The 14,065-nt window shown below is 60.8% G+C and overlaps 1 protein-coding gene across 25 annotated transcripts in view; it reads right to left on the bottom strand.

Moving 5' to 3' along the window:
- The window catches only part of LOC103346006 (palmitoyltransferase ZDHHC11), a 50,369-nt gene extending 36,382 nt beyond the window's left edge, over nt 1-13,987 (bottom strand). For 24 of the 25 annotated variants that reach the window (XM_070056942.1, XM_070056934.1, XM_070056948.1 and 21 more), the window contains exon 1: nt 5,266-6,906. In XM_070056942.1, coding sequence (XP_069913043.1) covers nt 5,266-5,658 — 393 coding nt within the window. In that variant the 5' untranslated portion in view covers nt 5,659-6,906. The other variant, XM_070056943.1, reaches the window with a different exon arrangement.
- Nucleotides 13,988-14,065: the final 78 nt, after the last annotated feature.

Here is a 14,065-nt window from a genome sequence, read left to right as displayed (position 1 = left end):
CTACACTGGGTGCCGAGTCCCAGGGGGCAGTGGGTCAGGCACAGGTGACAGAGCTACACTGGGTGCTGAGTCCCAGGGGGCAGTGGCTCAGGCACAGCTGACACAGCTACACTGGGTGCTGAGCCCCAGGGGGCAGTGGGTCAGGCACAGGTGACACAGCTACACTGGGTGCTGAGCCCCAGGGGACAGTGGGTCAGGCACAGGTGACAGAGCTACACTGGGTGTGAGTCCCAGGGGACAGTGGGTCAGGCACAGGTGACAGAGCTACACTGGGTGCCGAGTCCCAGGGGACAGTGGCTCAGGCACACCTGACAGAGCTACACTGGGTGCTGAGTCCCAGGGGGCAGTGGGTCAGGCACAGGTGACAGAGCTACACTGGGTGCTGAGCCCCAGGGGGCAGTGGGTCAGGCACAGCTGACACAGCTACACTGGGTGTGAGTCCCAGGGGGCAGTGGGTCAGGCACAGGTGACAGAGCTACACTGGGTGCTGAGCCCCAGGGGGCAGTGGGTCAGGCACAGCTGACACAGCTACACTGGGTGTGAGTCCCAGGGGGCAGTGGGTCAGGCACAGCTGACACAGCTACACTGGGTGTGAGTCCCAGGGGGCAGTGGGTCAGGCACAGCTGACACAGCTACACTGGGTGCTGAGTCCCAGGGGGCAGTGGGTCAGGCACAGCTGACAGAGCTACACTGGGTGTGAGTCCCAGGGGGCAGTGGGTCAGGCACAGGTGACACAGCTACACTGGGTGTGAGTCCCAGGGGGCAGTGGGTCAGGCACAGGTGACAGAGCTACACTGGGTGCTGAGTCCCAGGGGGCAGTGGGTCAGGCACAGGTGACACAGCTACACTGGGTGTGAGTCCCAGGGGGCAGTGGGTCAGGCACAGGTGACAGAGCTACACTGGGTGCTGAGTCCCAGGGGGCAGTGGGTCAGGCACAGGTGAAGAGCTACACTGGGTGCCGAGTCCCAGGGGGCAGTGGGTCAGGCACAGGTGACAGAGCTACACTGGGTGCCGAGTCCCAGGGGGCAGTGGGTCAGGCACAGGTGACACAGCTACACTGGGTGTGAGTCCCAGGGGGCAGTGGCTCAGGCACAGGTGAAGAGCTACACTGGGTGTGAGTCCCAGGGGGCAGTGGGTCAGGCACAGGTGACAGAGCTACACTGGGTGCCGAGTCCCAGGGGGCAGTGGGTCAGGCACAGGTGACACAGCTACACTGGGTGCCGAGTCCCAGGGGGCAGTGGGTCAGGCACAGCTGACACAGCTACACTGGGTGCTGAGTCCCAGGGGGCAGTGGGTCAGGCACAGGTGACAGAGCTACACTGGGTGCTGAGTCCCAGGGGGCAGTGGGTCAGGCACAGGTGACACAGCTACACTGGGTGCCGAGTCCCAGGGGACAGTGGGTCAGGCACAGCTGACAGAGCTACACTGGGTGTGAGTCCCAGGGGGCAGTGGGTCAGGCACAGCTGACAGAGCTACACTGGGTGCTGAGTCCCAGGGGGCAGTGGGTCAGGCACAGGTGACACAGCTACACTGGGTGCTGAGTCCCGGGGGCAGTGGGTCAGGCACAGGTGACAGAGCTACACTGGGTGCCGAGTCCCAGGGGGCAGTGGGTCAGGCACAGCTGACAGAGCTACACTGGGTGCTGAGTCCCAGGGGACAGTGGGTCAGGCACAGGTGACACAGCTACACTGGGTGTGAGTCCCAGGGGACAGTGGGTCAGGCACCGGTGACAGAGCTACACTGGGTGCCGAGTCCCAGGGGACAGTGGGTCAGGCACAGGTGACACAGCTACACTGGGTGTGAGTCCCAGGGGGCAGTGGGTCAGGCACAGGTGACACAGCTACACTGGGTGTGAGTCCCAGGGGGCAGTGGGTCAGGCACAGGTGACACAGCTACACTGGGTGCCGAGTCCCAGGGGGCAGTGGGTCAGGCACAGGTGACAGAGCTACACTGGGTGTGAGTCCCAGGGGACAGTGGGTCAGGCACAGGTGACACAGCTACACTGGGTGTGAGTCCCAGGGGGCAGTGGGTCAGGCACAGGTGACAGAGCTACACTGGGTGCCGAGTCCCGGGGGCAGTGGGTCAGGCACAGCTGACAGAGCTACACTGGGTGCTGAGTCCCAGGGGGCAGTGGCTCAGGCACCGGTGACAGAGCTACACTGGGTGCCGAGTCCCAGGGGACTGCGGGGGCACTGAGTGATGTGCAGGTGAACAGGGAGAGGAGGTGGGTCCAGAGCAGAGTAAGATAAGTGGTGGTAACAGCACATGATAAGGCCGGATCTGCCCCCCACAATATGCTGACGTCCTAAGCCTGGCACCTGGCAATGAGACCCCACTTGAAAGTAGGTCTCTGCCGATGGCCAAACTGCGATGGTCCCTGGGGTGCCCAGATCCCAGGACTGTGTCCTTACAGAAGGGGGACTGGACTGAGACGGACGCACTCGGGACAGAAGGCCCGGGCTCGTCCTCGAGTGCCTGCAGAGCCCAGCCCTGCCGCCTGCGTCTCAGGTGCTGCCTCAGGAACCGGGTCTGCAGCCCTGTGTTGGCAGCACAGAGTCCAGGGCTCCCCCGAGGCCCTGCAGGGCAGAAGCAGAGGGCAGGGAAGTGAGCGGGGGCCTGGGGGGACTGGAAAATCACAGGCCCAGCTCAAGTGCGCCCGACAAGGCCTGCCTGGAAATGGCACCCTGCAGGCTGCCCCTGTGGGGACAGGGACTCGGCCACCACCCTGAGGGACAGCTGTGCCCACACCCTCAGGCCAGAAACCCAAAAACAGTGCTGATGCTGCCGGACAGCAGTCATGGGCCGCCCCTGCCGTGTCTCTTCTAAAACACACCCTCAGGCCCAGCTCCACCCACCCCTGCAACCTGAGCACAGGGTGGGGCCTGCAGCCCGAGACTCCAGGTCCCTGGGGACACACCACTAGGCTGCAGCTGGACGAGAGGACAGACTCAGGGTGTATGTGTGCACCACTTGTGTGCAAGCGTGCCAGCTGTGTGCATGACACCTGCATCTGTGCCACCTGTGTGCACACCACCTGTGAATGCACGCCACTTGTGTGCCACCTGTGTGCTGTGACATTTCCATGTGCACACCACTCGTGTACACATCAGTAGGTATCACCTGTGTGCCACCTGTGTACACGCCACCTGTGTGGGCATGCCACCTGCCACCTTTGTAGGTATTCCACCTGTGTGCCACCTGTGTACACGCCTGTGTGCATGCCACTAGTCTGGGCACAAACCCCTGTGCACCTGTGTGTACACATCAACTGTGTGCGTGCCACCTGTGTGTGTCTGCTACCAAAAAACTTAGAGCCTCAAGTACTTACATTAAAGAGAGATAACGATTTGAACTTGAGGCAAGTGTTCCCATTAAGAAGGCAGAAAAGTGCAAGGCAAATCCAAAATGAGTTGAAAGGAAGAAATACTAAAAATAAAAGCAGAGATTTTTTTTAAAAAAACAGGAATGAGGAAAACAAAAGAAAAAGTAAATGCTAAAGTTGACCTTTTGCAAAATCAACAGAAAACGACTAAGCCCGAGTCGGCATCTAAGGGCAAGGCCGGCACAGACCCCGCGCTCAGGATGGCCACGGGAACCGCGGACACTTCACTCCAAGACTTCCGACACATTGTGTGACAGTGACACGGCACACCAGACACACACCACACTGTGCGACACACACATTGTGTGACAGTGACACGGCACACCAGACACACACCACACCGTGTGACACACACATTGTGTGACAGTGACACGGCACACCAGACACACACCACACCGTGCGACACACACATTGTGTGACAGTGACACGGCACACCAGACACACACCACACCGTGTGACACACACACATTGTGTGACAGTGACACGGGACACCGGGACACACACCACACCGTGTGACACACACACATTGTGTGACAGTGACACGGCACACCGGGACACACACCACACCGTGCGACACACACATTGTGTGACAGTGACACGGCACACCGGGACACACACCACACCGTGCGACACATATACACCATGTAACATACCACACTGTGACACACAACATTACACACCACACCGGGATACACACCACACTGTGTGACAAATATACACCATGTGACATACCACACTATGACACATACCACTGTGTGACAGTGACACATACCATTACACACCAGACCGTGATACACCAGACTGTGACACACACCACACTGTGTGACATAAAACGCTGTTGACACACACATTGTGTGACACTGACACACACCGTGACACACATGGGACACCACACTGTGACACACACACGAGACACATCAAACCTGACAGGCACCATGTGACACAACACTGTGTGACAGTAACACACCACACCGTGTGACACACACCGTGCAACACACCAGACTGTGCTGTTTCTCTGCTCAGCACACACCTATGGAAGGCCACGTGGTGGGGGCCACACAGGGAGATCCAACCTTCACCAACACTGAGCAAGGACACAGGCCTGCTGTGCACAGACCTCCTTGTCAATGACGCATGTGTGCTGGCACTTCCCAAAGCCCACGTGCCATGCCAACGTACACCAGGCACACCTGGGGTCTCCCTACGGTAAGACAATGTCAGTCCATTTTCAACACAGAGTAGAAAATCATGCCAGCTGGCTTGCAGATGCAGCAAAACTCCCCAGGCAATCAGGATGTTAGGGAGTAGCCGACCCCAGAGAGGAAATCCAGGTACAGTGAAGGGAGGCGGAAGGTGACTTTGTAACTCGGTGTCCAGGAGACTGTGCAGCCCACAGAACTCAGCCAGTGAGGAAGGGGGAGGGACCCGCGAGCTGGGCTCTGACGCTTGCTGCGCCTGCGCCGGGTGGGCCGCTCGTCAGACACCTGGCCTCGCAAGACCTGTGGAGAAGCCTCACGTACACTGCTCTGCCTGGGTCCACGTCTCTCTCCTGAGCGGGCCGGCGAGGGTACTTCCTCACCTACCATCTCCCAGGCACAGCCCCCTCGCCCTGCACCTGTCACTCGCCCATGTGCACAGGCACCCAGCATCTGCCCTTCCCGGCAGGGAGAAGGAACGGCCGCGGTGGCACTGTCAGCGCCAGGCAGGGACGGAGCCTCAGGAAACAGACTCTGCACCGAGACTGCGGAAAGCCCCTGGACCTCAGGAGACCGGCAGGCTGAGACGCCCGCCCCCCAGGAAATGACAGGCAGTGGGCCGCGTACTCCAGCTACGGCACCGGAAGCCCCTCCACCTTAGGCAGAGCCTCCCGAGGGAAAGGATACGCAGTAGGCCGTGTACTTCCAGCTCTGTGACAACAAAGGGATAAAAATGCCAAAGCAGGCCACGGCCATGAGTGTGAAGGTGATCCAGGCAACCCCCTGGAACACGTGCAGGGGCAGCGACCAGCCGTTCACCCGGGACAGCCGCGCTGGTGGGGGCTTCTCTGTGCCCCTGGCCTCGGGTTCCGGGATGACCCGTCTAGAACTCCTGTCGCACGTGGCCACCTGCAAGGCAGAGAAGGGGGCATGAGGCCACCGTCTGGTCTGGGCAGGCAGTGGGGGATGGGCTGAGGCTCCCAGCTGCCATTGCCAGGGAGGCCACAGGACAGCCTGGAACCTCTGTCCCAGCACAGCCACAGTCATCCTGAGGCAGCTGTGAGAACACGGAACGTCCATGGGACCAGGGAACAAGGGGGCGGGGAGGGGAACACCTGCCCTTCTGGCCAGAACCCCAGGTGCCCAGAGAAGTCCTTGCTGACCACTGCAAAGCAATGAGTCCTGGGCTCTTTTGAAAACACAGCCAGACTCAGAGAGCCCAGCAGGACACACATCCCAGGGAGCTCCCCTGGTGGGGGGGGGGGGCAGCGCAGGAGGAAGGGAGCCATGCTCTCCGCAGCTGCAGCTCCCGCAGACTCTGCAGGTGTCCTGGGGAAGAGGACCAGCCCTCAGACCCACTGCGTCACCTCCTCTGCAGGCACACGATGACCTGCCGGGCCCAGACGTGGTGCTGGGGGAGGGGGCAAGAGGCAGGCGGCAGCCACCGCAAGGTGGGAGCCGGGGGGACAGGTGCTAGCTCTGGCCACGCTGCACTTCAGGCAGTTTCTGCTGATCCTGGGATGCAGAGGCGCCGCTCGGGGAAGAGCGAGCTGACACTGCCTCCTCTAAGCCGCCGGGGCCCCCACCAACAGCCCGCCGATCAGGTCCGGCCCTCTGGTCTCTGCACGTGGCCCACGAGGAAGTCTGGGGACCTGAGATAAAGGTGCTAAGGGAGGAATCAGAACACAGCAAGGCCAGCTTTATGCCTTGGAAACAAGCCCAGTGAAAGCCGCAACCAACAGCAAAGCTGCTGCCAACGTCCAAGCAGCAGCGAGGGACATCAGCGCTCCGCACGGCGGTGATCAGGGCGCAGGGGCTGAGTCGGGAAACAAGCTGCCTGGATCTCCCGCTGAGGAAGGTAGCAGCACATCACAGGAGATGGCAAGAAAATGGGATGGGGCCTTCCCATGAAGCAGAAGAGGTGCGACTACAGGGCCAGGCAGGACCTGGGACAGAGAAACCCTCCTGTGGGCTCTGTCCCTGCCTGGCACCGCCAGCCAGCTGCAACCCAGCGTGTGCCCGCACGGACAGAAACCAGAGGCCTTGGGCGGAAAACAAGACAGCGCACGGCGCAGCTCTGAGCCGCCACCGCAGAGTGGTCCTTCGGGGTCCCAGACGGCTGTGACTCCGAGGTGGCCCCCGCCACCGTATCCTCACGTCTACTCCACCAGCTCTGACATCATCGCCTAAACACAGCGAGTTATATTTAAAACAAACGCAAGCTAAATCACAATCTAAGCAACACATGCTAACAGCCCATGAGTGTGCAGCCATCGGCAGCATGGCCGGGGCAGGGGGGCCAGCTGCAGGGCACCCTGACCCAGCGGGGGGGGGCACCTGGCCTGACATCCTGTCCTCACAGGCTCTTTGCACAGCGTCAGGTCTGATCGGATCGGCGGCTTGGATCCTCCAAAAGTGAACCGGAGACCTGGGAGGAGCACAGTGGGCGGTGAATTAACTTGGGAGGGCCTGACTTGCTTCAGGCTCACCCACCCTCACTGCAGGGGGTCTGACCCTCACACACCTCCAGTAACCAGGTCGTTTCCGCCTACTTTGAAGCATGCGTGCTGTGGTTTGGACATTGTGCCCGGTGCGGTCAGCTGCCAGCAGGTGTGGGGAAGGCAGGCAGGCAGAGCCAGCCCTGCAGCCCCGGGCCCCCTGAGGCCTCACTGGAGCCACGTCGGGGTGCAGCCAGGGATGAGGGAAGCCTCCCTCTGTGTGCACCACCCAGCCCAGCAGGAGAACGGAACGGAGAGGGAAGGAAAAGCGCACGTGCCTAGTTCTTACCTCGCGGCAGCTCAGAAGCAAACGCCAGGAACCAACGCTGGGCACCTCGGCAAAGGTGGCCCCGCTTCTCCGTCAAGTGAGACCCTGTTTCCTCGTCGGGTGAGAGAGGCACAGTTAGAGGAGGGCCCAAGACGGGCTTGGGGAGCTGCCTGGTCCTGACCCCAGCCCGAGAGGTCCCCAAGAGCACCCCGAGAGGTCCCCGAGAACACCCCAAGAGGTCCCTGAGAGCTCCCCGAGAGGTCCCTGAGCGCACAAGGCGCTGGGCTGGGCCATGTCTGTGCAGCAGGGTTGGGGAAGGTACCCCTGGAGGCTGAATGGGGGCCTTCAGGGAGCTGTGTGTGCACCCAAACCCACCTCAGCGCACGCACACACACACCATGTACACACCTCAGTATACACACACACACATACCTCAGCATACACACATACTGCACACACACACACACACCATGTACACACCTCAGTACACACACACACCATGTACACACCTCAGTATACACACACACACACCATGCACATACCTCAGTATACACATACTGCACACACACTACACCATGTACACACCTCAGCACACAAACACGTGTACATGCAGTACACACACACCAGACATATCCACACCAGATACACACACACACCATGCATATCCCCGTGGTGCAATGAGAAGGCCATGCCAAGATGGCACTGGCAAGTGAGCATCAGTAACTCAGGAAATGGCTGTGGGACCCACATGGCAAAGGAGTCTGCCTAGCAACAGGCTGTGATTGGTTAGGGCATAAACCGCCCCTTGACTGGATTGGCTGTCTTGGCTATATAAGCTGCTGCACCAACTGAAATAAACGAGCCTGCAAGCTGCTCTCCTCTGGCCTGCTTTCACCCGACTCCTGGGGTCTGTGTGGTAACTCTGTGCCTCTTGCCCCCACCGCTCTTCTCTCAGACAAATCCACAGCAACATACCCACCCACCCCTCACACACATTATATACAGCATTCACCACCCACACCATGTACTCCACACCCTGTCTCACACACACATGCAAACACACACACAGCATATACACTATACACCACGTACACACACAATGCTCCCCTATAAACACCACACACATACACACGACACGTGTGTACAGCATGGTTCCACAGGCCCCAGAACCCCTCTTGCCGACATCACATTGAATCCTGGGCTGGGCGTCTCCAGCCCTTGCCAAGCCCGGCCAAGGCCACCTGTGACAGGCTCTCTGCAGCCTGGCCTCCACCCCGCATGCCTCCCTCACACCCCATGGACCTGGGTGAGGCCTTGCCTGTTTCATCCTGTCAAGGGTTAACCTCTTGGGCTCCAATCGAGCAGGGGAGTCCTGGACTCCGAGACGGTCTGCTGTGGGGCTGGAAGCTCTGCACTGTTGGCTGAGTGCCTCCTGGTCCCATCTGGGCCCCATTTGTTCTTGACTCTGGGTTTCCTTCTCCCAGAGGGCTCTGTTCTGTCTCAGTGGGAGGGGTTCCAAGTGCTGCTGACCTTGCCAGCACCCCGCCAGCCACTCCCACAGGAGTCTTGGCTGCTCAGGGGGCTCTGTGTGGCCCCGCAACCCTGCCTTGCATCCTGGCCCCCACCCACTCTGGGGAGGGGTCTCAAGCATCTCTCATCCATCCGCACCTGCTGACACCGAGAGCCCCTTCCTTGCTGTCCACCACCCTTCCAACACAGCATCAGGACGACCACCCCTCGGCCCCTGCCGTGGACGTCCCACTTGGAGGGGTGCTGGTGCCGACTGCGCTCCCCCCAGCCGCTCTCTCCCCCTACATCCCTCACGAGGAGCCTTCTGGGGGCACCCCGACAAGAAACCCTGCTCTGCCATCTTTCCCTACCGTGAAACATCTTCAGCTCAGCCTCAGAGGTGGCAGGCTCCCCGGTTATCGGAGCTGCCAACTCTGCTTGCGCGGGCTTGGCCCCTGACTACCACGAGGACCCCAGGACTCACGGTGTCAGCTCAGCAGGGAAGAGAGGAAGCCAGACGCCCTGGCACTCACCTCAATCGCAGTCCACTCTGGACGGCAAAGTCTAGCACTTCTCGCTCGGTGAAGGCTGACTGGGAAGCAAGGAGACTGTGTCACACGGAACCCCGGCCACCTCACAAAGCCCTGGCCCAGCAACCTTGGAGATGCCCCACCTAGGGGGTGGGGAGCGGCACTGACCTGGCTCGGAGGCTCCAGGGTGGACTGCACAGGTGGCCTGGGAGGCTGAGCTGCCTGATTTACTGTCCTGGGTTTTGATGGAAAACTTGTCACCGCCACCCCGAAGGGAAAGGCCGTCCGCTCCACGACTCCAGCTTCAGCAGCTCTGTGGGCGGAGGTGCTGATGCAGCTTCCCTGCCGTCAGGCCCTGGGGCTGTTCACTCCAAAGCCTGGGCTGGTGTTGGAGGCAGGCCACTGCACCTGCCCGCCCGGCGGCCACGAGAGGCCTGTGGCAGACGAATGTGCAGTGGTGTTTCCTGACGGGTCCACAGTCCCAGGAAACAGCCCACACGCGTGCCCACAGCAAGCTCTCCTCCACAGCCTCCTCCGAGTCTCCGATCTGAAGTTCAAGAAATTTCCAAGGTGGGCATTCAATCTAGAGGTTAAAATACCCGTTGGGTATTTTAGATGGAGTGTCTGGTTCACGTCCCGGCTCCACTCCTGATTCCAGCTTCCTGTTAGTGCAGACGCTGGAAGCAACAAGTGACGTCTGAAGTGCGTGGTTCCCTGCCACACGCGTGGGATTGGGATGGAGCTCCCAGCTCCTGCCATCAGCCTGGCCCTGCCTGGCTGTTGCAGACATTTGTGAAGTGAGCGAGCGGACGGGAGATCCGTCTCTGCCTCTCAAGCGAGTGAACATTTCAAACAACCTGGTTCCCATTTGTGGGTCCAAGGACTCCTGCTTCCCAGGGCAGGCCACCTGCTGACCCTGTGGACGGCACGTGCCCCCAGCAGTGCTCACCGTCCGCAGCCAGGGCCGTGGGGAGGTTGAAGTCTGCTCCATCTGGCTCTGCTGCCCACCGGGCAGCTTGGCTGCATCAGGACGTGCCTCTGAGGTCACTGGGCTGGACAGGCCGTGCAGGGTTGATCCAGGGCAGGAGGAAGCGAAGGCACATGACTGCCCCTGGGACTCAGCGTTCTGTTCAGGACCGCGTCCTGGGAGAAGAGGGCGTGGAGAGCTGCCAGCTCCCACACTACTGCCAGCAGGTATCCCAGGACAAATGGCCACTCCTGGCCAAGCCTCTCGTGCTGTGAGCACACACAGTCCTGACCTAACACCTGCATCCTTAAAGAAAACACAGGTTTCTTTCCGCTGTGAAAACACCTGCACACACCCTGCTGAAGCTGCACACCTAAGTGCACCCCTGCACCAAGGTGAGGTCTACGTGGCAACACTCCCACCAGTGTGCACTCAACAAGGCCTGGTGCCCAGCACAGGGTGGCAGCCTCTCCTTCACGGCTAAAGCAAGGGACCTGGGACACTGAGATTCACGACCACCTGAGCGCACAGCCAGTTAGCAGAGGACTCGCCACACCCAGGGGCTCGGGACAGCAGCAGGCAGTGAAGGACTGTAACAAATCCCTTGGGGTGTCATGAGGCCCCCAGACTGTGAGGTAGATGAGTTTTTTTGGGCTGAGACTAAGAGGTATGGACCTTACACATCACAAGGCCCCACCACCCTTTGCCTGTTTCCTTATCTGTGTGGGAATCCCGGCCTTAGGGGTACACTGCGCCAGCCTCACGTCCTGCCACTTCTCCTCAGGCCCCATGACTGCTGCCCTCTGTTGGGGTCCTGCCCCACCCCCACAGCCCCGGGACCCAGACCTGCAGCAGAACCCAGCTCCGGGGATCAGCCAGGCCAGGCTAAACACCCGCGGTCATCACACGAGACGGGAGCAGAGAACAGGGCTGGCAGCTGCTACCCACAGGTAGACACAGTCGTGTGTACTGGAGGCTTCTCAAAAAGCCCTCATTTCCTGCCAGAGACGGTCTGGCGGCCACTTCTGGCCTCAATGGACAGCTGAGCTCTGGGAAGGCTTCAGCCCTCTCGGAACCCCTCCACAGCAGGCTCAAGGGGGCCTGGTGGTACACTCACAGAACCAGGAATGTGTACGAACCCCAATCTGCACAGCACTGCTGCACTCAGATCACAGCCAGCCAGGCCGGCCCCTTCCCTAAAGAGCCCTTGAATTAGGGGAGCTCAGCTGGGTTTTGAGGGTTTAATGTTTCTATGGCAGTGGGAGAAAAGTGTGGTCCCCGCAGGCCATTCACAGGCCCTGGTGGGGCACACCATCTGCTCACGAGCATTCACTGTTGAGGTCACTGGACAACAGTGACTGCCCAGGTGGCAGCTGGGGCTCGGCACAGCGCAGGGCCAGGTCAGGCTGTCCGGCGCTCTCCACAGGATACGCACTTGCATTTCCCCACCTGCGGCAGGGCTACCCTAAGGGATGTCCAGCCTCCGAGGGGCCCCATGGAGTCAGGAATACGTGTAGAAGGGCCAGGTGACCAGGCAGTGGAGTGAGGTGGCTGCCTCACAAGGCCCTGGGCACCAGTACCCCCTGTGGCAGGTCCAGGAAGGCCTGAATGGGGCACCAACCGAGACTTTCTGGTCCAGCCTCTCCTGAAATGTCAACCAGACAGGAGCCTGCAGGGGTGGCCACCCACGCCACTGCCCACCACCCCATGCTGCTCAGGCCAGACCCTCCTCACCTGTGAGTCCATGGGACAGCAGCGCTGGGGCTCCCCTGCCCACCAGCAGATTGGCCAAGTGTCCCAGACCGCTCCTGAGGCCAAGCACCATCATCCCGAGGAAGGTCACCGGGATGGAGCCCACTCTGTGCAGGGCCAAGATGCCCCAAACAGACCCAGTGCAGATAAGCAGGCCGCCTGGGCATCTGACCCCCCAAGAACCCAAACACAGCACAGCAGGGGTCACGGTGCTTAAGGAAGGTATGACAGCAGTGACCACAAGTGGCCAGAAACGGGAGCCCGACACCCAAGACGCCCACCTTCCAAAGGACTTGACCTGGAGAAACTCTCCTCAGACACTGCGTGGCTACTGTCCCAGTGGCTGTGTGGCCCCCACTGCAGGCCAGCGAGGTTTTCTAATTCTCAAGAGGAGGGTGCCGTGACTGGCTTCAGATGAACGAGGTGCAGGGCAGCCACTGCCACCCAGGACTGCTGCAGGGATTCTGCTGGGACCCCACGCTAGGTGTCCGGGACAAGGTGGCCAGTGGCAGGGCTGCTCACGTGTGACCCCGAGACCTTGCAGCGCTGGAGGGGCTCCCAGAGCAGCCCAGGTCTGCAGGTGGCGGTGGAGTCGACGCTGGCTGTTCACGGCGTCAGGAGACGATGCAGACACGCATGGGCTCAGGGCTGTGCTCCACGTAAATGCAGGACGCAGACACGCAGAAGGGCGTTCAGCTGGGACCCCGCCCTGCGTGCAGCAGAGGCAAACGCAGCAGCTTCACGACGAGCGGTGCTGCTGTGGCGTCAGGGCTGACCACCACCGCACCGGCCATCCTTGGAGTCCGAGTTTCTCCAGCACGGGACGAGGCTTCTGAGCACCTGCTCAGCTCTGCTCCACACGCACCCGAGATCCCGAGACAACGCTGCACTCCCTGAAGTCTCCACCAGGCTGAGGAAGGTCAAGGGTGCGGCACAATGGCAGCTCGCCAGGTGGCCACCCAGGAGTCCAGCTGTGGGAGCGAGTGAACTCACACGTGTCAACACGCATGCACACACCTGCATGCACCTCACGGGTCTTGTTTCAGGCGCAGTCTCCAAGGACAAGAGCTCGGAGGCATCTGATCATGCAGCGTTGGCTGCCCAGTCCCTGGGGAGCGGCCTGCCGTGGCCCAGCTTCACTACCAAGGCAGGAGGGGCCCCGGCTGGGCCGGCTTGCGGTGACATGGGCAGAACGGCCAGGAGGCCTAGCCCTCTACCCTGCCATTCAGGCGAGTCATTCAGCCAACCGGAGCCCTGTATGTAGGTCTTGGCCAGGGCACCTGTAGCACCAGCCCGTGCCCAGGCCTTCCTAACTGCTGCCAGTACTCTGAAGAGCGGCCTCGGCTGCAGGGTACACAGTCCTACACGGATGAACCTCGAACGCATGCTCAGCAAACGGCAGACACAAAAGGGCACCTGTTACAGGGTCCACTGATGCACAATGCCCAGGACGGTCAGTCCAGCTGCAGGAGGGGACGGATAGCTGCTAGGAGCTCGCAGGGGTTGGGGGGATGGATGCCAGTGGGCACTGGGGTGGGTGGAGGGAGGCTTCCTTTTAGAGAATGTTCTGGAACTTCAAAGAGGGGAGGGCTGCTAACACTGGGAATGTACCAGATGCCACTGAAAAAATGGGTTCTGATGGATTCCTGCAAGAGTCAGGCTGGGGCCCGCGTCTGGGCGGGGCTGCCAACGCCCCATGTGACCACTGTGCTGCTGCACCTTCGAGTGGCAGTCACACTGCCTTCTGCTGGCTGGACCACATGTGAGCTGGAGGCCGTGCTGGCCAGGAAGGGTGGGCTCTGTCCCGGCTCTGTGCAGCAGGATGTGCACAGTGCACCCTGAGCACACAGGACTCAGCTGTGTGCCAGTCAGGCTGGGAAGAGCACTCTGCTGCAGGGCTGCCCGTCCTGCCTTCTGAGTCCACTGCCTGGCCTTCCTGGCAGCTGGGGTGCTGGCCCAGACT

Source organism: Oryctolagus cuniculus, chromosome 14 (assembly GCF_964237555.1).
Source record: "Oryctolagus cuniculus chromosome 14, mOryCun1.1, whole genome shotgun sequence".
Classification (NCBI taxonomy): Eukaryota; Metazoa; Chordata; class Mammalia; order Lagomorpha; family Leporidae; genus Oryctolagus; species Oryctolagus cuniculus.
The sequence above is the reverse complement of the archived record's forward strand: the minus strand, read 5'-3'. Positions and strand labels throughout refer to the sequence as shown.